Source organism: Lampris incognitus, chromosome 19, assembly GCF_029633865.1.
Source record: "Lampris incognitus isolate fLamInc1 chromosome 19, fLamInc1.hap2, whole genome shotgun sequence".
Classification (NCBI taxonomy): domain Eukaryota; kingdom Metazoa; phylum Chordata; class Actinopteri; order Lampriformes; family Lampridae; genus Lampris; species Lampris incognitus.
Genome location: NC_079229.1, coordinates 9783093 through 9807991, shown reverse-complemented (window position 1 = coordinate 9807991; position 24899 = coordinate 9783093). Strand labels below are relative to the sequence as shown.

The 24899-nt window shown below is 47.7% G+C and overlaps 1 protein-coding gene across 1 annotated transcript in view; it reads left to right on the top strand.

Annotated features, from left to right (window-relative positions):
• The window catches only part of LOC130130154 (sodium/hydrogen exchanger 9-like), a 162885-nt gene that overhangs the window by 96975 nt on the left and 41011 nt on the right, over window positions 1–24899 (top strand). The window contains exons 13-15 of the mRNA XM_056299891.1: window positions 8776–8894; window positions 9001–9117; window positions 9224–9254. Of these exons, the coding sequence (XP_056155866.1) occupies window positions 8776–8894; window positions 9001–9117; window positions 9224–9254 (267 nt within the window). The remainder of the gene's footprint in view (window positions 1–8775; window positions 8895–9000; window positions 9118–9223; window positions 9255–24899) is intronic.

The window sequence follows — 24899 nt, the reverse complement described above, 5'->3', positions numbered from 1 at the left end:
GCTTTAATCTAACACAATATGTCAACTTTACAATCCACACCAAAGGTCATATCCATGACGTAGTTTGCTGTTCCGGCTTCACACCTGAACTACCCATCTCTGACCATAATACTGTGTTATTCACCAACCTACTGCTCAGTAAATTAAAGGTGCATCGTACCATATCATTCCGCAACATTAGACATGTTAATCCAGATGATATCAGCAGTCTAATTACCTTGAACCCCATTCCTGCTCCCACCTTCCCACTTCCTGATCTTATGGACTACTACAATGATAGCTTATTTTCTGCAGCTGATACTTTAGCCCCTCTGAAGGCACGGGTTGTCTCATTTGCCCATACTGCTCCCTGGTACACACCTGAACTACATCAGCTCAAGGCTATAGGTCGGTGCCTGAAGAAGCTTTACACCAAGACTGGACTTGCTGTTCACAAACAAATGTGTTCTGATCTTATAATCGTATACACCCAATGACTGCTGGGCTCAGCATCCCCGCGACCCTGACAGCAGGATAAGCGGTTTGGATAATGGATGGATGTCTACCCTGCTTTGTTTTGATTTTATGCTGTCTGATACAGTGCTGCTTGTTTTTTACTGTGTTCTGTAAGGTGTCCTTGAGTGCTCTGAAAGGCACCCACAAATAAAATGTATTATTATTATTAATCATATACTCCATTACAAAAATGCTCTTTCAATAGCTAAAACATCCTATTATGCAAATACCATAAGTACAGGTGAAGGGAATACTAGAACTCTCTTCTCCATGGTGGAAAAGTTACTCAACCCACCTGAAATATCCACTGTCCTATGTGACTTCAGTCTTCCAACTGAAAATCAGACGAATCAGAATCAGGTTTATTGGCCATGTAAGTTTGCACACACATGGAATTTGACTCCGGTTTCATGGCTCTCACAGTGTACTTAACATAGACTAACAACACAACAACTTTCAGATATATACACAAGGATTTACATTTTTGAATCACATTTTTTAACTTACTACTAAGTCCAGTATCTCTACATGTCACCTGGATCCACTTCCCAAAACCCTAGTTAAAACATGCCTGCCCCCTGTCATCTCCATGATAACCTCCATCAATCAACCTCTCTCTGTCTACCGGTACAGTTCCCCCTTCAATGAAGGTTGCCATAATCAGACCAACTGTGAAAAAACCGGGTTTAGATTCTAATTACCAAAACAACTACCAGCCTATTTCCAATTTACCATCATCTCTAAAATCTTTGAGAGGGTATCTGCATGTTAACTTCAGATCTACCTTGATGACAATAATCTCTTTGAACCACTCCAAAATGGCTTTCACCCCAAACATAGCACAGAAACAGCCCTGATTAAGATCACCAGTGACCTCCTTCGTGTAGCTAATTCTGGTCTACTCTCTATCCTCATCCTCCTTGACCTCACCGTAGCCTTTGATACTATATCTTGTCAGCTTCTCATGGATCGTCTGGCTAGCATTGGAGTTTGGGGCACTGTGTATCAGTGGTTTGCGTTCTACCTCAAAGACGGGACACATTTTGTACAGATTCAGAATTACCGGCCAGAAAGTTTCATAGTTCATCATGGAGCTCCACGTGGTTCAGTGTTGAGGCCACTCCTGATTATTATTTACCTCCTCCCTCTTGGCAACATCTTCTGGCACTATGGTATCCATTTCCACTGTTATGCTGATGATGCACAGCTTTATGTGTCCACTAAGCCCACTTCTCTTCTCCTCTCCAGTACCCTCACTGCTTGTCTCCATGATGACAAACAACTATCTGAAATTCAACAGTAGTAAAACTGAGCTACTCCTCATTAACACTAAATCTACACTCTCAAAAATGAATATTTGCTCACTGCCCATTGCGGGAGCCACCATTCATGTCTCCACTGAAGCTAAAAGCCTTGGTGTTATCCTTGACAGTACCCTTTGTTTTTCCAGTCAAAAAACAATGTCTCCGAGATTGCCTTTTTCCATCTGAAAACATATCCAGACTACGCCCTGCTTTAACACAACATTCCACAGAAGTTTTAGTCAATGCTCTGTCACATCATGCATTGACTACTGCAATGTGATCCTGGCAGGCATCCCCAACAAACTTATTCACCGACTTCAACTCATCCAGAATTCTGCAGCACAGATTATTACACATTCAAGGTCCCCTGAACATGTCTCTCCTCTGCTGATTCAGTTACACTGACTTCCTTAGTTACAGCAGATTAACTTTAAAATGTTATTATTAACATTCAAAGAGCAATCCCACATTAAGCAGGCACTGGGTAAGTGTGGTTATCCTAACTGGGCATTTATCAAAGCCATGAAGACTCCCAAACAGTGCACCAGCCGATCAAAGAGAAGAGGACAACCGCTACCTTAGCATAAACGAGTGGTAATTCTGTATGCGGTGGGAATGTCAGAACAGTTGAGATGTGTATTTTCCATACATCGCATCTCATTTTTGTTCTAACTCCAAAACATGCTGTGCCAGAAATTGGTCCACCCCAAGGATCGGGTTCCCCGGCACAAACAGAGCAATAGTGTACACTGTTCAGTGCCAGGAGGATTGCAATGACTTGTACATTAGGGAAACCAAACAGACGCTGGCCAAGAGAATGGCACAACATAGAAGAGCTAACATGTCAGGCCAGGACTCCACAGTCTACACCATCTACAGGCCAGTGGCCACTTTTTCAAGGATGAGGATGTGCACATTCTTCATAGGGAGGAATGCTGGTTTGAACGGGGAGTCAAAGAGGCCATCTATGTAAAAAAAAAGGGGGGGGCTAAGAATACATCTGTCACCATGTTACAATGCTGTGATTGCAACTATTCCCCAGTCCTCTGTGAATACTATACATAGCCGTTGTGACTCTAGTTAATGGTCATCACAATTTGCATATGAACCCGACTGGTTTTGGTCGTTATGCAAGTGTGCTGTTTATCAGGGTGAGGAAAGACCCACCCTTATAAGTCTCTTCAGTCTAAACTGCAGTCAGTTTAGGCTGAAGAGGTCACTTGGATGAGTGATGAAACGTTTCTCCCACTAAACCTTGTCCAGATGAACTGATTCAACTTGGCGGTATAAGAACCAATCTATCTCTTCAATCTCTTTTTTCTATCTCTATTCTTTTGTCCTACTTTCATACATTAAAAGACCATGTGGATACTTAAAGTCTAGTGCCTTTTAGTGAAAACCTTTCATTTATGGCTTTATGGCTCTTTTTGAGTGCTTTAATATGAGAAAGACAGTAACCTATATGTTAATTTTAAATGCACACAACACCTATAAGTTACAGATTTGATTTTCAGTTTGCCAAAATGTAAAAGAACTGAAATGAACTCCATCTGTATTTACAACAGTGATGTGAATTTATCTTTTTTCTATTCATTCAAAGTTGAATATTTAATATATACAGAATTTCTGTAACGCATGAAAACATAGTGTGTGTGTGTGTGTGTGTGTGTGTGTGTGTGTGTGTGTGTGTGTCTCTCTCTCTCTCTCACATATACACACACACATCTGCAATGTCACATTGCCAGTTCTCGGTCTGTTTCCTTTGGTTTGAAGATGGCTCAAAGTGGCAGGGGCCCCCTGGGAGATCTAAGACCCTGTCACAGGGAGCACGGCAGGGTCCCTCGTGGCCCCCCTGTAGGATCTGCAGCCTTTCAATGTGGGCCAGTAATGTCCTCTTCAGACCGCTTCAGTTTGAATGTCATTACACTCTTCAGCCTAGCTCAGACTGTCTGAATTTTGTTTTTCTCTCAGTATTTGTGTTTTTCTAAACAACATCAGTCGCTGTCACGATGTCTTCAGACTTTTACCTCAAGCTGCGGCGTCCGCTGCAGTCCTTCGGGGTTCTGCTTTGGCTTCTTAAACAATATTTCAGCTTACCACACTCGAGTGTAATGCAGAGAGTAGTGAAGCCCAGCACCCAGTCCAGTAACATATGCTGATGAGCCAGGCGAAGAGAGAGGACTGTTGGTGTGGAACCCTTTGCCTCTTTGAAGTTCTTCAAAAATTCAGTCGAAATGTATTATCGTTGCTCCTGAGGGTGAGAAGCCGGCACACTCCAACAGTCTGTGTGTGTGTGTGAGAGAGGGAGAGAGGGAGAGAGAGGGAGAGAGAGTGTAGATAACAGTATGGCTTTCCCAGTTGTAACAGCTGGAACAGGCTAATGGCTGCCTGTTTGTTTTCACATCTTGAGTGGACAGATGGACTGGTGGCGAACCATTTCTCTCATGTCACTCCCTCTCCTTCATGCCCCACTGACCTCTACACTGCTCTTAGCATTCCCCCCCCCTCTCTCTCTTCCTCTCTCTCTCTCTCTCTTCCTCTTGGGTGAAACCAGTATGGAGGGTTTTATATAAACCACCTCTAAAGAAAAGGACTGCTGATCTACAGTGGAGAATTCTCCATGTTGCCATTGCAGTGAATAGTTGTGTCTCTGTGATCAACCCCACAGTTTCAAGTAAATGTCCATTTTGTGGCAAAGTAGAGACCGTTTTTCATTGTTTTGTTTTTACAGATGCATGACTCTGCAGCCTTTTTAATGCCCTGAAGAATGTTTTTAGACAGTTTGGTGAGAGGTGGTCTAAGACAGTCTTCATTTTGGGAGTTGGCTACAAAAAAAATCTGACGCCTCCCTAGTGGCAACTACTAAATCTGGTAGTAGGGGAGGCCAAACTGTCCATCTGTAGTAGCAGGGAGAAGAGTGGAGAACAGGACAGGGCAGTAAGTACTTCCTGTTTTCATCCCACTGGTGAAAGCCAGAGTCTGGGTTAGTTTTAGATTCTTTAAAGGAATGAGGAACATGGGAGATTTTATCAGAAAGTGGTGCTGTGATGATGCAGTATGTTCTGTGGCAGACGAAGACTTCATATTTAATACCATTTCAAGTAAGTGATGAAGGTGTGTTTTTAACTGTGCTGTACAGTAATTTTTTGTCATGGAAAAAAAAGTTTGGATTTTTATCAGCCTTTTTGAGAAATGCTTTTAAAAATCAAAAACATCTCTCTCTCTTTTCCTCTCTCTCTTCCTCTATGTCTTCCTGTCTCGCTCTCTCTCTTTTCCTCTCTCTCTTCCACTCTGTCTCTCGCTTCCCCTCTCTCTCTCTTCCTGTCTTTTTCTCTCTCTTCCGTTCTTCCTCTCTCTCTTTTTTCCTCTCTCTTCCTCTCTCTCTCTGTCTCTCTCTTCCTCTCTCTCTTCCTCTCTCTCACTCTCTCTCCCTTCCTCTATTCCTCTCTCACACACTCTTGCTCTGTTTTGCTGGCACCCTCATTCTTTCTAGCACTCTCTCTTTTGCTCTCTTGCTTTTTCACTTTGTCTTGATCACTCGCTCACTCACTCACTAACTGAATTAGCATCTCCTCTAACGTTCATCCACCCATTAAGCATCGAGAACTGGACACTCATATCTAAAAGGCTGCTGCACACAACCTGCGTTCTAGCTCTAAAACACACACACACACACACACACACAACACAAAAACACACACACCATGTCACCCTATACTTGTGGTGACCCTTCATTGACTACATTCATTTCCTAGCCCTTAACCATCATAACTACATGCCTAACCTTAACCCTTAACCTATCTAACCTTAACCCTAAAGTTAAGTCCTAACCCTAACATGGACCATTTCCCTCATGGGGACCCATAAAATGTCCCCACGAGGTAGATGGTTTCAGGTTTCTGTATCCTAATGGGCAGTGGTGGAATGTAACTAAGTACATTTACTCAAGTACTGTAGTTAAGTACAATTTTGAGGAGTGTTTCCATTTTATGCTACTTTATACTTTTACTCCACTACATTTCAGAGGGAAATATTGTACCTTTTACTCCACTACATTTGACAGCTTTAGTTACTAGATACTTTGCCTATTTAGATTAATACAAGTTATAAATCAACAAATAATGATATATTTTCATAGGCTAAGCTACCCAGCAGTATATAAAGTAATTGAAATTAGCTCCACATTTACCAGCTGCAACATTAATGTGATGAACACATTGTTGCATCAATAATTATAGTTCAATAATATGATATATGATTCTGAAATGGGCCATTCTGCATAATGAGTACTTTTACTTTTGCTACTTTAAGTATATATATATATATATATATATATATATAACTTTGTTAAAAGAAACACTCAATGGTAAGGAAAGTCCTCAACAAACAAGGAGCAAAAAAGAATAAACTTGACTCACTGGATTATATCCCCCCCCTTTCTCCCCAATTTTATTCGGCCAATTACCCCACTCTTCTGAGCCATCCCGGTCACTGCTCCACCACCCCCCGCCAATCCAGGGAGGGCTGCAGACTACCACATGCCTCCTCTGATACATGTGGAGTCACCAGCCGCTTCTTTTCACCTGACAGTGAGGAGTTTCTCCAGGGGGACGTAGTGCGTGGGAGAATCACACTATTCCCCCAGCCCCCCCCTGAACAGGCGCCCCAACCAGCCAGAGGAGGCGCTAGAGGCTAGAGCAGCAACCAGTACAAATACGCACATCCGGCTTCCCACCTGCAAACAGTGCCAATTGTGTCTGTAGGGACGCCCGACCAAGCCAGGGGTAGCACGGGGATTTGAACCAGCGATCCCCGTGTTGGTAGGCAATGGAATAGGCCGCTACGCTACCCGGATGCCCATAAGTATATTTGGATGCTAATACTTTTGTACTTTTACTTAAGTACTATTTTGAATGCAGGACTTTTACTTGTAAAAGAGTATTTTTACACTGTGGCATTTCTACTTTTACTTCAATAAAAGTTCTGAATACTTCTTCCTCCACTGCTAGTATACAGAAACCTGGTACACGCACACGCACACGCACACACTGTTAGCCCTCAACAAGCTGCACTGTGTTGGTGCCTTTCGTATGGAGGCGTCCCAGAACGATGCAGAAGTGAATGTCCCGCTCGTACCCTCATCCACACACAAACACACACTGTCCATGGTAAGGAACCGCCAACCTGGTTGGATGGAAGATGCTTCAAAGGACTAGAGAGATTAATGGCCCCTGTATCCCCTCCACTGATAAGGGCAGGAGAGGAGAAAGAGAGATAGAAAAGGAGAGACGATGCAGTGGAGACCGGAGGAGCAAGAGGGAGAGGCAGCCAGCAACCAAAGTTTAAACCCTGACCCCCACCCGAGTGATTGATTTCTACCAAAAAAGTAAATTATGAGGAAAATGGGTATTTAAAAAAGCAGTCTAGGGCGAGGCTGGCTTTGAAGCTCGAGCAGATAAAAAGGCTTTCCGGTCTGGCCGGGGGAGCGTAACCCACCTAGTGAGGTTTCCTTAGTGATGTTTTTGCCGTACAATAGCTTTCAAACTCCGGGGGGGGACTTCAGAAATTCACCAGCCTTCATAGTCCCCTCCGTGAGATGGAGAAGGAGGTGAGACGTGTTGCGTCCTCTCTCGCTCTGTTAGTTCAATATGTCAAACCAATATAATCTGTGTGATCCATACGCATAACTTTTGTATGGCCGCGCAACTCCTCGGCCATTTATTATTGATGTTGACTGATGGCCCAGTGATGGATTGAAGCTGTAATCTTCTTATGAAATCGCGCTGTCTTTTGTTATTCATCAAAACAACCTTGAGTTTTATTTCTCGCTCTCTCTCTCTCTCGCTCGCTCGCTTTCTCTCTCTCTCTCTCATTCTTCTCCTGCTTTCTCCTTGAGCAATTTTCAGTCTCATTTGTCATCACATCAAATGTGCCCTGCTGATGGAGAGCAGAAGCGCTGTGGCGGTGTTGGGTTATGCAGCGCTGCCGTGAATAACCGTGGAGGGTGACAACTTTTCCCGCCTGTGGAAAAGACCCTGTCAAGGCGTCCGGGTGGCGTGGCGGTCTATTCCGTTGTCTACCAACACGGGGATCGTCGGTTCGAATCCCCGTGTTACCTCCGGCTTGGTCGGGTGTCCCTACGGACACAATTGGCCATGTCTGCGGGTGGGGAGCCGGATGTGGGTGTGTGTCCTGGTCACTGCACTAGCACCTCCTCTGGTTGGTCGGGGTGCCTGTTCAGGGGGGAGGGGGGGGGGAATAGCGTGATCTTCCCACACGCTGGATCCCCCTGTCAAAACTCCTCACTGTCAGGTGAGAAGAAGCGGCTGGTGACTCTACATGTACCGGAGGAGGCACGTGGTAGTCTGCAGCCCTCCCCGGATCGACAGAGGGGGTGGAGCAGCGACCGGGACGGCTTAAAAGAGTGGGATAATTAGCCAAGTACAATTGGTAGAAATAGGGGGACAAATTCCCCCCCCCCCAAAAAAGAAAAGAGCCCATCAAATCTGTACTTGCCCTCATCCGACGGAGGTTGTCTCTTGCAGTCTGGGCATGACTGTGAGTCGTGGTGTTTACATTAGTCATGGTGTGGGACGAATTCACGTTTGCGGCGGCCTCACCCAGCACCGTCCATGCAGCGTCTTTGTCCACGTCTGCATCCCAGTTTATGTCTTCGTTTGATGGCTGGGAGAGGTGGCGCTGGATCGGTTGGGAGGGCCTGCTCTGCCGCGTCCTGTGGGCCCAGGGACCACGGCCCTGCCGGGAGCTGCACCCAAAGAGGAAACACCGAGGGCGGTCCGACAGGACGCGGAAGCAGGGCAGGCTAAGCTAACTGCTAACCCATGCAGACCGGCAGTTCTGGCAGTCATCCTGGTGCATGGTATGAAATGACAAATATTCCTGATTCCTGATATTCCCTCCAAGGCCGTGGCCGGCACAGCACTATCAGCCCCGTATGGCCGTCTGCCTTGCTCAGGCGGGTTCCCTCTGAGAATCCAACCTGTGTGTCGTCCATTCACTGCAAGACAGCTTGGCACAGACAACTAAACGAAGGCAATGAACTGGAAAAGGAGACGGAGACCTTTCCCCGAACAGGTACCACAGCCGGTGGTCACGTGACGTGGTAAAGCGGCGGCGAGCGTTCGCAGCATGTTGCGTGTCTTTCGACACGTGCGTCCATTTGCCTCTGCAAACCCTCCAGATTACATCTTCTCACCGAGTTATCTCTTCCTGAAGCCGGCGCGGGCCCTGGCCACCGCCCCCATGTGTTGCAACTGCTCTCAGGGAGGAGGGAGGAAAGACACAAACTTGGTTTCAGGTTCTTGCGGGGAGCTGAACACATTCGCCAGCGCTAGAAAATGGGTCTATTTCCTCGGACTGCTCACGCCCTAATTGCAGCTGTTCGCCGGTGGGAGCGTAATGAGAGCGCGGCGGAGGAGCGCAGGGGAGAGGCCGGTGAGTTATGATGCTGACGTTGATCAGATGTGAAACGTTATCTCTCCTCATCAGCCCGCAGGGGCCTCCTCTCCACAGCACCAGACGGAGATAGTCGTCTGGCAGCACGCCTGCGTGTGTCGATAGTCGAGCTGTGCACGTGTGTGTTCGTGTTGGGAGTGTGCGTGTGTGCGTGTTCACGTGACTGTGTCCGTCTCCCGCCGGCGTTGACGGATGAGCGCCGCCCGCGGGGCCCGTTTGCACTTTCTCCGCAGCTTCGATGGGTTTGCTGTCGCGGCGAAGGGGTTGCCGGCATGGCTGTGTCTTGCCGGGGCCGATACGGCGGATCCGTCTAGGTGGAGATCGACTCCGGACGGGGGTCTCGCACAGCGGCCAGCTCCCGTGCTCCCGTCTCTGCTAATAAGACCCAGAGGCAAAGCCTAATGGACGCGACGTCAATGCCGAGACGGGGGGAGGCGGAGGGGGAGGTGGAGGGGGAAGCCATTAAACAGACGATCAGAGTAATAAAAGACTGTCAGCGTGTCTGTGTGCGAGCGTGTGCGTGGATGTGGTCTGAATGTGAGCGTCTGCAGGGGACCGAAGGATGGAGGAGAGCGACGCCTGAGGGTCATTAGACAAGGAGGCGGCCTTTGTACCTTCGTATTTGCAAGTTCGGCCCATGTACAGTCTCTCTTAAGTGGAGTCCATATCAAAGAGAGAGAGCGAGAGAGAGAGAGAGAGAGAGAGAGAGAGAGAGGGTGAAGGGTGGGGGGAGAATATAGGGAGAACATTAGAATGTGCTCTGTGTATTGCAGGCAGGTGTCTGTGGGCTGAAAGAGGATCCACACACGAGTATGAATAATAAAACAGACACAGGGCACCTCCACTCCCCCTCTCTCTCTCTCTCTCTCTCTCTCTCTCTCTCTCTCTCTCTCTCTCTCTCTCCCTCTCTCTCTCTCTCTCTCTCTCTCTCACACACACACACACACACTTGCACACATATACTCCGACGCACGCGCACATTTTTCCACTCCAGCAGTGGACCAGCAGGGCTTTAAGAATGTGGTGGGCGAGGAGTTCTGGAAAGGGGTGAGGGACGAGTAATGAGTGTTGATGGATGACACTGGTGGGACCAGAATCTAAAAAGACAGACAGAGAGGGAGAAAGACAGAGAGAGAAAGACAGAGAGAGACACACACACAGAGATAGAGGAAGACAGAGAGAGAGACTGGACGAGTGGTTTTTGAAGTACCTGAGATGTCACACTGCACAACTGTATTGTTTATGCATGTACTGTGTGTGTGTGTGTGTGTGTGTGCATGTGTTTGCAGGTGAGCACGTGTGTACTACATGTTATACGTGTGGACATAACGTGGCGGTGGTTGGAGGGTTCAGTCTTTGGAAGCAGAGAGCACTAATGAATCAAGCTTACCCAGCATCCCTAGCTGCCTGGCGACTCCGCCTCTCAATCACTCTCAATGGGCACCTCATATTTATAGAGCCATTATTTTTAGCCTCCACGTTTCCTGGCCACTGTCTTTCTGAGAATTAACGAAGTGTGAGAGGGAGGGAGAAGGAGAAAGAGAGGAGCGTTGTGGGTTTCAGGAGAAGCAAGGTCCCCCCCCCCCCCCCCGTGATCTGTTTTCTTTGTCTTCTTTTGTCGACCAGTAGTCTCCAGCTAGTGTTGTTAAAGGACGTGCAGCTACCCCATCATCCGTTTTGAGCACTTTTCTTGGTTTTCCGTCGCTCGCTTTTTCCCATGATCGATGCTGTGGAGTCTGAGCCCCCTGGGCCGCTTCTGGTCCCAACTCCCCTGACCTCCTGTCTGAGACAGGAAACCACTGGTCACATAGAGGGCGGCCGTGTGGACCGAACAGGGAGTCCCAGTATGACGAAGTTGAAGATGAGGGGGAGAATCGCGGGTTAGAGCAGATAAATAGACGTAGAGATAGATGAGGATGAGAAAAACAACAACAAACCAAGTGGCATTCAGGCGAGCACACTGGGAGTGCTGAGGTCTTCCCAGCAGCACGCAGGATCGAACCCATCAGATCTAATCTTCACTGAAGACAACTGTGTGCAGAGCAGAGTAGAACCAGCACATGATGAGGGTCAGTGTGCCTGTGAGTGTGTATGTCAGAGAGAGACAGACAGACAGACAGACAGACAGACAGAGAGACAGAGAGAATAGAACAGAATAGTTTGTATGTTATAAACTACTGTACTGTTTTGTACCACCTTGTGCTTTGGCAATACTGTGTCATATGGTCATGCCAATCAAGCCCTGTTAAATTGAATTGAATTGAATTGAATTGAATTGACAGAGCAAGAGAGAGAGACAGAGAGGGAGAGACGGAAAGAGAAAGAGAGATAGCCCCATGTGTCAGACTAGGAATATAACAGCCTCCAGACAGAAGCAGAGGACAGAAGAATAGACTTGGCAGGCCTTGAGTTAGCCATCTGTTTCTGTGGATGTGGTCAGTCCAAATAAGTCCCCCTCTCTCTCACTCCCGTTCCTTCTCCCCTCTTTTCCCTGTTTCTGTATTTCACTTCCTGTTTCTCTCTCTCTCTCTCTCTCTCTCTCTCTCTCTCTCTCTCTCTCTCTCCCTCCCTTCCTCTCTCGCCCTCGCTTACACAGAATCACAGGCTGTTTCTCACGTATTTCCTCTAGAGCCTGTCGCCCACAGAGGCACGGTGCAGCACCGTGCAGCACCGTGCAGCACGGTGCAGCACGGGGCAGCAGAGTGCAGCACGGGGCAGCACGGGGCAGCAGAGTGCAGCACGGGGCAGCACGGTGCAGCACCGTGCAGCACCGTGCAGCACGGTGCAGCAGAGTGCAGCACGGTGCATCTGGCTTGTCCAGTCTGCCATGTCTCATGGCCATGTGGCCGGACTTCTACAGGGATAGTTTGTGGCCAGAGGGATTAAAGAAGGGGCCACACAGATTTACAGACCGGTGTGTGTGTTTGCTTGAATTTCTGTTTCGTTGCAGGATGCTGAGGTTTGGTGCATTGGCCGCGGGGTGGGGGTGGGGGTGGGGGTGGAGGGAGGCTAACGATGGACGTGCTGAAATAGAATGATGGTGGTGGGAATGGTGTGCGGACGCAGGGGACAGACACCAGCGTCGTGACCGGGGGGGGTTGATTAAGCTCAGGGCTCAGTTCACATCAGAGGGACTTTTCTCTGTTGATGTGGCGGGGTTGGCGGTGGTGGTGGGGGGGGGGGGGGCTCATATTGATTCATACCCTCAAGCAACACGCCGCGAAGCTGCTTTTATAATCCTCCCTCTTAAATAATTCACCAGTCGCGCTCAAAATTTCAGCGGCGCCTACATATGGAGAACAATTTCTCTCACAATGGCGGGCAACAATGGCAACGTGAACAAGGTGTGAGGTGAGGCGGGGGTTGGGGACACATGACTACCACTGTCATGTACATATCAGACATGTATGACCTAAGTCACACCGGCACACGCCTGTACATGTCATGCATGCACACACGACAAGAGCTTGGTGGTGTGAGACTGGTTGGACACGGCGAGATGAGAGAGATGGGTTACCTGAACCAGCTGACCTGCAGTGGCAAATGTGCAGCAATCCAGTTTTTTCCCCACCTCTTTGCTGCTAGTCTCCTCTCCTCTCCCCTCCTCTCCTCCCCCCTCCTCTCTTCCGGTGGCCTCCCGTTCCCTCTCATTCAGCTTTGTCAGTTTCAATTTGAGAGTACAATGAAAATGTGGTCACATGGCACTCGTGCTGCCCTCTTTCAAAATCCTGCATGCCTCCATCCGAGCAAAGGTTCCACGTCTGCCTCTAAGCCTCTATCTGCCGGGGTGATTCCTCTCTTGCTTTGTCGCTTGCATGTTTATTCAGTCCAAAGTGACGTGCCAAAATAGAAAAGGGGAGCCCAACGGGGGTCTTTCTCCTGTAGAAACACATGGAGATCCTCCACTAGTTAAGCCGAAGCTGCGGCGGTACACACGAGGGCCGTTGGGCCGGTGCCACAGATAGATCTAGCCTGCTGGTCTTGCTGGCGACCACTTCTTTAGCTTGCCTTATGCGTACCACAGAGTTTTCGGGGGTTGCTTCTGCTTCAGTTAGATGGGCACCGGCAGACCTTTCATCCACCACAATAGACAGTAATAAGGTGCTGCTGCCATGGCGAAGAACAGGAGATGGCATCAAAAGGTGCTGCTGCAGAATCGGCCGAGACATGGCTTCACCACTGTTGTCAAAGGGGTGCGTTTGATCTCTTGTCCTTGCGGGGGTTTGGACCAGAGGGGTGTTGGGGTGGAAGTCGAAGATATACCGCCCCGTCAGGGGTTTCGTTCTGTCCAACTGCTCGTACCGTTGTCCCTACCCTGTCTTTCCCGGAGATCTGTGTTGAGGATCAGTGATGTAGCCGCCGTCCTTTGAGCCTCACAGCATGGGGCTGAATAGCGGAGATGTTGTAGATTATAGCGGAGACGGCGCCCTCTGTCATTTTGGAACAGGAAAGTTTGAAACGCTAAAGATGGCAGCACTGACAGTGTAAAGTCAAGTCATGCTGTCAGTGAAGCTACTTTGTCTGCATTTTTTTTTTTGGATCCCCCCCCCTTTTCTCCCCCAGTTGTATCTGGCCAATTACCCGACTCTTCTGAGCCATCCCGGTTGTTGCTCCACCCCCTCTGCCGATCCAGGGAGGGCTGCAGACTACCACACGTCTCCTTCGATACACGTGGAGTCGCCAGCCGCTTCTTTTCACCTGACAGTGAGGAGTTTCACCAGGGGGACGTAGCGCGTGGGAGGATTACGCTATTCCCCCCACCCCCCCTCCCCCGAACAGGCGCCCCGACCGACCAGAGGAGGGGGCAGTGCAGCGCTTGGACACATACCCACATCCGACTTCCCACCCGCAGACACGGCCAATTGTGTCTGTAGGGATGCCTGACCACGCCGGAGGTAACACAGGGATTCGAACCGGCGATCCCTGTGGAACCAGCGATCCCTGTATATCACAAAGAAAATCTGTCAGTCACGCGTTCGGATTCAAACACCTCTAGCGTTGTTATTTACCACCGATCACACACAAAAACCAGGGATTCCTAGCAAATGTGTACAAGCATTAGGAAATGGGGGGGGGACTTTTTCTGTGAAAGTGGCGTCCTTTGGAACAAACTTTAACACTTGATGTTGTGTACACTTGCCAGTGTTCCTAGACATGACATGGAAATGGATAATGTGTCTCAGAAGCTGAGATGTACACAACTCACCATTGTAAAGATACAGGTCTAAGTCTTGGCAGTCAAGAACTTACTGCGAGGCAGCATTTCCAAGATGGCGCCCAGGTGAAATGCTTTCTCTAGAGGCGCTTAGGCTGGCAGCTTAGTGAGCTACACTAATTGGCAAACAATAGCGTTGGAAGCTAGCTGAGAAGCTAAGCTAGGCCGTTGTTGGGAGAGATTTGTGTTTTTCTCTTCACCCTGAGGCCAGGCATCATCACTCTTCCCAGCTGACTGATGTGGACTCAGAGGAAGTCCCATACAAAGGGCTAATGTGGTATTTAAAGTGGAATATTTTGTTGGTCATTAATAATAGCAATAAAATGTGGCCTTTTGCGCTGCTCAGGGAGGATAAGGCCTCGGAGAGGACCGCGGAGCGGAGCTGCTGCTGATGACGTGGACGAGCTGGATATGGTGCTGTTTCCTAACAGATATCATTTTTTGATTTGATTTTGATATTCTTGTGGGGAAATTCTTCCCTGCATTTAACCCATCCTAGCTGTGTAGCTAGGAGCAGTGGGCAGCCGCCGCGCAGCGCCCGGGGACCAACTCCAGTTCTTCTTGCCATGACTCGGTCAGGGGCACAGACAGGAGTATTAACCCTAACAGGCATGTCTTTTTGATGGTGGGGGAAACCGGAACACCCGGAGAAAACCCACCGCAGACACAAGGAGAACATGCAAACTCCACACAGAGGACGACCTGGGAATGACCCCCAAGGTTGGACAACCCCGGGGTTCGAACCTGGGACCTTCTTGCTGTGAGGCGACCACGCTAATGCCGGGCCACTGTGCCGCCCAATATTGAAACTAATGCTCCAAATACTTGTTGTTCACGATTCGCAATTTGCATTTTCACACCATCATACAACAGAACCAAGTCCTTGTGCAACCTTTCCATCCATCAGTCCATCCATCCATCCTTCCATCCATCCAGCCATTATCCAAACCACTTATCCTGCTCTCAGGGTTGCAGGGATGCTGGAGTCTATCCCAGCAGTCACTGGGTGGCAGACGGGGAGACACTCTGGACAGACCGCCAGCCCATCACAGGGCTGACACACACACACACACACACACACACACACACACACACACACACACACACACACACACACACACACACACACACACACACATTCACACCTAGGGACCATTTAGTATGGCCGATTCACCTGACCTACATGTCTTTGGACTGTGGGAGGAAACCCACGCAGACACGGGGAGAACATGCTAACTCAACACAGAGGACGACCTGGGACAACCCCCCCAAGATTGGACTATCCTGGGGCTCACACCCTGGACCTTCTTGCTGTGAGGCGACCGTGCTAACCACTGTGCCGTCAAAACCGTTCCAATACTGCATCAATTCCACAATCAGACAAGCACTCGCTATGCTTTGCAATGGTGAGTAGGCGGACTGCAGCTGGTTTTGATCAAAATTTTGTATTTATGTTTCCCAACGTACAGTACAACATTAGCAACTTGTTCTTTGAAGCATGAGACCCAAGGGAGTTGCAGATTTCAGTTTCATCAAAATACAGGATTATCTGTAGAGAAGAGGGCCGCACTGAAAATAAAGGGTGTGATCTCCCAAGTTCTCCATCTGTCATGTCACACAAATATCCACTACTGTATTTGGGGGTTCATCTATCGTTGCCAGAACTTTTGGATGAGACAATAGCTGTTCCAAACTTTTGATCAGAGGTATGTAATGAAAACTTTTGACTACACTAGTAAAGACTCTTTTTGTTCCTCTTCCCTACAAGCATGCTGTGTAGCCAACTGAAACCTCCTCTGGCGCCACAAAATTAACACAGTCCCTTATCACACTGTCCTGTCTGTGAGTTGTGGAAACTGCAGCAAATGGATCCTCAAACTGGTCGAATACTTCCACAGCTTGCTGGTCAAGTTCCTTCTCTTGATGTTGCTGCAGTACTGTCTGTAGCTGACTCCAACTCCAACTGTTAGAACTACAATTACAACTGAGGCGTCCGGGTGGTGTGGCAGTCTATTCTTTGCTTACCAACATGGGGATCGGGGGTTCGAATCCCCGTGTTACCTCTGGCTTGGTCGGGCGTCCGTGCAAACACAATTGGCCGTGTCTGCGGGTGGGAAGCCGGATGTGGGTCTATGTCCTAGTTGCTGCACTAGCGCCTCCTCTGGTCAGTTGTGGGGGGGGGGGCTGGGGGGAATAGCGTGATCCTCCCACAGGCTACGTCCCCCTGGTGAAACTCCTCACTGTCGGGTGAAAAGAAGCGGCTGGCGACTCCACATGTATCGGAGGAGGTATGTTGTAGTCTGCAGCCCTCCCCTGATCTGCAGAGGGGGTGGAGCAGCGACCGAGGGGGTAATTTGCCAAGTACAACTGGGGAGAAAAGGGGGGGGATAAAAAATAAATAAATAATTACAACTGAGATACAAATTGATTATATTTACAAACTAGAAGAACCCCGCTACAATGTAGCGGTTTGGTTATCCACCCGTCTAAATCTCCCTCCTCTTCATCCTGCCAGCTAACCGCCTTCCCCCTGCCCCTAAACCCCCCCCACTCCAACTCCCTCCCCCCAAATGCTCAGAATCATCTGAAATGCCGAGAAAAGTGGTTTTTAGCCATTTTTAGAAAATGCATATTTTGCATAATTATGCATACTTATTTTAATTTTCTGCTATTTTTCTGGTCCTCTCTGGAACAATACCTACCACCTCCAAAAAAAATGAGGATCATAAGTGCATTTTTGCAAAAATGCATTTATTTTGCATAATGCCAAAACATTTCTAAGTCCCAGAAAAAAAAATTTTATAGGTGAAAAAATCAAAGATGCTCAGAATCATCTGAAATGCCGAGAAAAGTGGTTTTTAGCCATTTTTAGAAAAATGCATATTTCGCATATTTATGCATCAAATCAAATCAATTTTATTTGTATAGCCCAATATCACAAATTACAGATTTGCCTCAGTGAGCTTAACAGCAACACAACATCCTGTCCTTAGACCCTCTCATCGGATAAGGAAAAACTCCCTAAAAAAAAACCTTTAACAGGGAGAAAAAATAAGAAGAAACCTCAGGGAGAGCAACAGAGGAGGGATCTCTCTCCCAAGACGGACAGCGTGCAATGGATGTTGTTTTCACGCAATTTACATAATACAACATTGAAAGAGGATAACAGAATTATAATGGACATAAAATTTATGAAGAACATGATGCACAGGATGCCAAGCAGTGTCCACGTGCCAACGGAGCAGTCCAGGACCCAAGCCACGCGACCAGCATCATCATGTAATAAGAAAAAACTTAGGTGAGGAGTGGAAGGGCAGGCAGCATCCAAATGGCGGCCACCATCACCACGGAGACCTGGAAGGAGAACCGACTTCACATGCATGCAAGAGAGACTCACATGACACCATTCAAACTCAGAAAAAGAGAAAGGAGAAGACGTCATTCAGAGAGAGAGAAAAGACATGTTAGAGAAGAGAACAGTTTGCAATAGTCATTAGCCATAATCAATTAAGTCATCAATTCGTCATAATCTATACTCTATAATCTCGTCGGCAGAAGAGTGGTTGGTAAATTCATTGAGACAGAAAACCAACCCGCCATCCAGTACAGGTTGTGAAGCACTCAACTTAAAGGCAACTAATTGTAAACTAAGGCAAAAAGATGAGTTTTAAGTTTGGATTTAAAGGACTCAACAGACTCTGATTGTCTGATGGCAGCAGGCAGGTTATTCCACAAAAATGGAGCCCGATAGGAAAAGGCCCTGCCACCAGCTGACTTCTTTTTGACTTTGGGTACACACAGGAGCCCTGTATTTTGAGAACGAAGTGCTCGAGATGGCATGTAAGGTTTAAGGAGATCAGACAGGTAGGATGGAGCAAGCCCAGTTAGGATTTTATAAGTCAGCAGAAGCCCCTTGTATTCTGATCTAACATGGATAGGAAGCCAATGAAGGGAGGCAAGAATTGGTGTAATATGGTCAAATTTCCTAGTTTTAGTTAGGATTCTAGCAGCAGCATTCTGAACCATCTGAAGACCTTTAGTACTAGAATGTGGCAGACCTGAGAACAGAACATTACAGTAATCAAGTCTGGATGAAACAAATGCATGTATTAGAATCTCTGTGTCAGCCATGGAGAGAAAAGACCGAATTTTAGATATGTTACGCAAATGAAAAAAGGCAATCTTGGTTGATTTCTTTAATGTGCTTATCAAAGAAAAGGCTGGGATCAAACGTAACACCAAGATTTTTGGCTGCCACACTTTGTGAAACCACAGAGTTGTCGATTGTTATCGTTACTTGATCAAATTGGTGTCTGTGTCTAGCAGGGTCAATGACCAGCATCTCGGTTTTATCTGAATTTAAAAGCAGCAAGTTAAGTGACATCCAGTTTTTCACAGTAGCCAAGCAGGCCTCTAAGTTAGTGATTTGAGTATGATCATCAGCCCTTATAGGCACATACAGCTGAGTATCATCAGCATAACAATGGAAATTTATTCCATAACTGCGTATAATTTGGCCAAGAGGTGTAATGTAAAGAGAGAAAAGTAGAGGGCCAAGTACTGAGCCCTGTGGCAAACCATGTTTAATGTCAGAAAATTTGATATAATATTATTATAGCAGACACAATGTGTTCTTCCAGATAAGTAGGACTTGAGCCAAGAGAGAGCTAAGCCAGAGACACCAAAATTACAATTCAATCTATCCAAAAGTATACAGTGATCAATGGTGTCAAAGGCTGCTCTGAGGTCCAGTAGTAGAAGCACAGAAGTGGAATCAGAGTCGATAGCCAGTAGAAGATCATTTACCACTCTGGTCAGAGCGGTTTCAGTGGCGTGACAGGGCCTGAAAGCTGACTGAAAAGGTTCATATAGATCGTTTTCTTTTATATGGGTCAAAAGTTGTTGATACACGACTCTCTCTAGTACTTTAGAGAAGAATGGAAGATTAGAGACTGGCCGATAGTTATTAAGAGACCCTGGATCAAGGTGAGGTTTTTTAAGTAGAGGTTTAACCACAGCTGGCTTAAAACTGCTGGGAACAATGCCAGTAGTAAGAGATAAATCAACGATGTCTAGCATTGTAGGTCCAAGAAAAGGCCAGAGGTCTTTAAAAAGTTTTGCTGGTAAGGGATCAAGTAGGCAAGCAGTTGGTTTAGAAGCTGACATGAACTTAGTCAAAGTATCAAGTGAGATAGTCTCAAAAGCTGTAAAAACCGGGACTGTCAGTGACTCATTGTGTAGACATGAATTTAGTATGACAGGATCTGCAGGAGTAGATGGAGTTGAAGAACTAATTTTGTTTAAGATCTCCTCAACCTCATTGCAGAAAAAATCTAGAAATTCATGGGCTGTGAATGGTGAGCAGCTAATAGACGACTGCTTTTTAGTAAGTTTAGATACAGTGTCAAAGAGAAATCTGGGGTTATGTTTATTAATATTTATTAAGTGAGAGAGATACGATGTTTTTGCAGTAGATAAAGCACGCTTGTATTTCAATAAACATTCGTGCCACGATAGGTAAAAAGTTTCCAATTTAGATTTTCGCCATTTACGTTTCAGTCTCCTGCAGGTCCGCTTAAGAGCACGTGTTTCATCATTAAACCAGGGTGTAGGCCTCTTTAGTCGCCTAGCTCTGGTAGTGAGAGGTGCAACTGAATCGAGGAGACTAGACAGGGCCATATATATAAGTCACTAGTGAAATTTTCAACAGAGTCATTTACCACAGTGAAAGGAGCCAAGACTTCAGGCAGCTGCTGGCCAAATGCAGCTACAGTGGAGGGACCGATATGGCGAGTGGCAATTTAATCTGTGCTGACATTAACTGGACAGGCCAATAATGATTCAAATTTGATGAGAAAATGATCTGGCACAGCAGATGTGGTTGGCAAGACATTCAGATCAGAAACAGCTATTCCTTTAGATAAAACCAAATCAAGGGTGTTACCACTGCAATGAGTCGACTCTTGAACAAACTGAGTGAACCCAAAAGTATCAACTAGTGCCAGAAAGGCTTTACTTAGAGGATCAGCAGCTTTATTCAGATGAATATTGAACTCACCTAGAATTAGAATCTCATCAGAGTAAGTAACAAGGCCTGAGACAAATTCTCCAAATTCTTCAAGAAATAACGAGTAACAGCCAGGAGGCCGGTAGAGTATCACAATTTGGACTGAGCCCAGTCTATTCATGGCTGAGAGAGATGGACCAAGAACAAGAGCCTCAAAAGACTAGAATTAGATTCAAGTCTAGAAGTCAGATTGAAAATAGATTTATATATTAAAGCAACACCCCCACCTTGTTTATTTGCCCGAGCTAAATGGGCATAAGTTTAGTCAGGTGGGGAAGCTTCATTTAAGGGAACGAAAACATTTGGTTTCAGCCATGTTTCACATAACCCAATCATATCAAAACTATGTTCAAGAATCAGATCATTTATTAGTAAGGCTTTGGTAGACAGTGATCTGATATTTATGAAACCAAATTTAAGCGTCTTGTGGACGTGATCAGTAGTAGGCAGAGCTTTAGAGCTACCAATAGGTGAAATATTAATTGGAAATAGACACTTTCTTGAGAGTTTTGGCCACCAACGCTTTGGACGATATGTGGTCACATTCTTGATAACATTAGCTGTTTGGTTTTGTAGATTATTAGGTACTTTGTCGCACATCTCACCACTACCAGTGGTAGGAATAATTACTAGATTATTGTGATTCACACATTTAGGAGAGGAGCGCTTGGGAGCAATACAGCAGGGTAGGGAGACAGTCTCAATGTTATAGACCAAGCTATCAGGCTGATAATCTACATTATTATAAATTCCCTGACTAATCATATTAATTAAACTACTTGACTCCACATCCGCACTAGGTTTAAACCTAGCAGGCTCTCTAATCACCTGCAACCTGCTGAATGATAAGTCCCTAGTGTCAAACTATAAGTAGACAGCTATCTATATTGCTAGACAAAAGAGCGGCGCCATCCCCAGTAGGGTGAATGCCGTCCGCTTTCAGCAGGTAAGGGCGGCCCCAGAAGGAAGGCCAGTTATCAACAAAGCTGAAACCCTGCTCATTACAGTAACGTACCAGCCAGCGGTTCATTGAGGTGAGCCTACTGTACATCTCATCATTACCCCTCACAGGTAAGGGACCAGAGACAATTAATCGATGCCGACACATCTTTCTGGCAAACTCAAGCATTCTGACTAGGCTGGCTTTTGTGATCTCTGATTGCTTCATCCTAGCATTATTGGTGCCGACATGAATAACAATGTTGCTGAAATTAGTGGTGCTGTGTGCCTGGGTTCCCTGACTCTCCCTCCGTGATGCCAGCACCCTAAGATTATCCTCAATGTCGGAGACTCTGGCCCCGGGTAAACAGTGAACCAAGGCTGGCGAAGCTAATCTAACATTGCGGGTAATGGAGTCTCCTATCACTAGCGTGCGTTGCTTTACTCTGTCGGCAGAATAATTAATAAATAAATAAATAATTATACATAATTTTAATTTTCTGCTATTTTTTATAGGTGCCCCTGATCATCCCCAATAACCTCCAAAAAGAATCAATCAATCAATTTGCATTGCACATGTTCCCCCACATTCAGTCTCTTGGATATTGCGTAGACTGAAGTTCATTTACCGCAGGAGTTTTGCATATGGCGTTGATCTACATTACTGGACCGTGACTAGTTCTCATCTCTCCATGCCCGCGGACTCTTGCCACTCGCTGTGTGCCTCCTTAACGCTGTCATGCTAAATTTAGGCTGTTCCCCTGTGGCCTTGTGGGAGATCCAGGTGAGCGGCCCGAGAGGGAGATGAATTCTCTGTGATAATAACTTTGGCTCCTCCATCCTCCCCCACACACACACGCACACGCCCACACACGTATATGCTGGGTTTCGGCTTGGTGAATGCGGAAAGACTCCCTCTCTTGCTAAGCTGAGACTTTTTGTCGGGGAAAAGGCCGTCTCCTCCCCGCCAGTTAAGACAAGGAAAGGGATAGCAAGGGGAACAGAGAGAGAAATTGAGTTGGTGTCTGTCTGGGTGGCATGGTGGTCTGTTCCGTTGCCTACCAACACGGGGATCGCTGGTTCGAATCCCTGTGTTACCTCCGGCTTGGTCGGGTGTCCCTACAGACACAATTGGCCGTGTCTGCGGGTGGGAAGCCGGATGTGGGTGTGCGTCCCGGTCGCTGCACTAGCGCCTCCTCTGGTCGTCGGGGCGCCTGTCCGCAGAGGGAGGGGGAACTGGGAACTGGGGGGAAGAGCGTGATCCCCCCACGCGCAACGTCCCCCAGGCGAAACGCCTCGCTGTCAGTTGAAAAGAAGCGGCTGGCGACTCCACATGGTGTCGGAGGAGGTGTGCGGTAGTCTGCAGCCCTCCCCGGGTCGGCAGATGGGGTGGAGCGGCAACCGGGATGGCTCGGAAAGTAGGGTAATTGGCCGAGTACAATTGGGAAGAAAAAGGGGGGGAAATTCCCCCCCCTCCCCCCCAAAAAAGAAGAAACTGAATGAGATAAGCTTTTGTCTAACCTGATTTTTCCATATTGCATTGTCACTACACACTCCGGTACGTTTCTTCAGCAGCAGCAGCAGCAGCAGTGTGATGCCCATCATCATCTGCTGCCACACTGCAGCTGGCTCACACTGATGATTACGTCAGACTACCGCAGCTGGCATGGAACTGATGGCATTTCTCTTTCAAAAAAAATTTTTTTTTTTTTAATTCTCCCTTTTCCCCTCCAATTTGGCACGTTCGATCCCTTATTCACCCCAAATGGTTGGTGAAGATGTCAGTTACCACATACGTTGAGCCGCCGACCGCTTCCTCCTCCCGTTTGCCAGCTGCAAGTTTCTCCCGGGCATGTAACGCATGGTGGAGACCCGCACTATTTCCGTCCAGATCCGCCCCCCCCCGCCCCCCGCAGCTGTATGTACAAGCGCCCCACCAACTGTAGGAGTCACTAATTGCTGTGGGAGTACATTTTGCCCCTGTCGGCTCCCCGCCGCATACCACTGTTAATTATGTTCCTCGCGACATCGCGGCCGAGCCGGAGGCAACGCTGCGGCACAAACTGAACCTCGGTGTTGAGGTGCCGGCGTGTTAGTCTGTGCTACCCAAGTGCTGCGATGGCGTTTCTTTGCTCATCCATGCACTGGTGTGCCGTAGCTGAGCCGAAGCAACGACACGCCATCATGCAACTGGACCGAGGGCGTGATGTCAGTTTTGGATCGCCGGATGAAATGTCACCGTGATGTTGTTGTTGTTGTTCGGCGCAGGCTCTCGCAACTTGCGATTTGGTTGACGCTGGATCCACCGGGGTGTAGGCACAGAAGTGGACGTGACTGGTTGTTGCGTCGGCCAGTAGACAGCGCGGAACCTCGAAGCGCACCGACTGCCAGACCGGCACACAGAGCAGGAGTTGGGGCGAATTAAGTTGACGCGAGTCGGCTAGTTTAGTTTAGGAACAGCGGGAAACAGTAGACCGACGTTAGACGCAGCTCGCGCACGTTCGCTCGTCCGGTCCTGAGCCTGCGGCCTCGCTCCTTAGACTCTAGTCTGCACCAGTGAAGAGACACAAGAGGTGTAGAATAAGTGGGAGGTGAAATACCACTACCCTTATCGTTGTTTCACATACCCGGCGAGGTGGGGAGGCGAGCCCCGAGCGGGCTCTCGTTTCTGGCGTCAAACGGCCGGCCTCCGCCGGTCACCGCCCGCTCCGGGGACGGGTATGCCGTATGTGTAAGGGCGAGCATGTATGTGTGACAGTTTGCCATGTAAATGTGTGAAGACACACACACGCTCTCAAGCCCCCGCCCACGTGTTTCTCTGTCAACTTTATTTCTACACCACCAGCTAAGTGATGGGAAATGTAGGTTTAAAGCTGTAGCGAGTCCGGGATTCTCACGCTGACTTTATGCAGACTGACGCTACTCACAGAGTTGGCCTCATACGGTGAGTGCTTCGTCTGTAACACTGCAGCACAAGGGGGAGGCAACACATGCCCAACCGTCCTGTTACTCAGCCTCTCATCCGTTGCAGGGCCGAGACGGTGAGAGTACACAAGGCAGTACTCGCCTCACATCCCATTGCATGCATGCAGTATTGTCCTTTATGTAATAATTCACACCATCGCCCGTGTTGTTGTGTGTGATGCAACTTCTTGTATTACCGGGGGAAGACGGTATTTCCGTTCATCAGAAGTATAAGTACTTAAAATTTGATTTGCTTGTCATTCTGATCAACTGAATGGCTGTTTCGAGACACACACACACACACACACACACACACAGTAGTCTGCAGCCCTCCCCAGATCGGCGGAGGGGACGGAGCAGCGACCGGGATGGCTCAGAAGTCTTTCTGGGTGAGAGTCGTTCAGCTCGGCACATCTTGACTTGGTAATATTTTCCCACT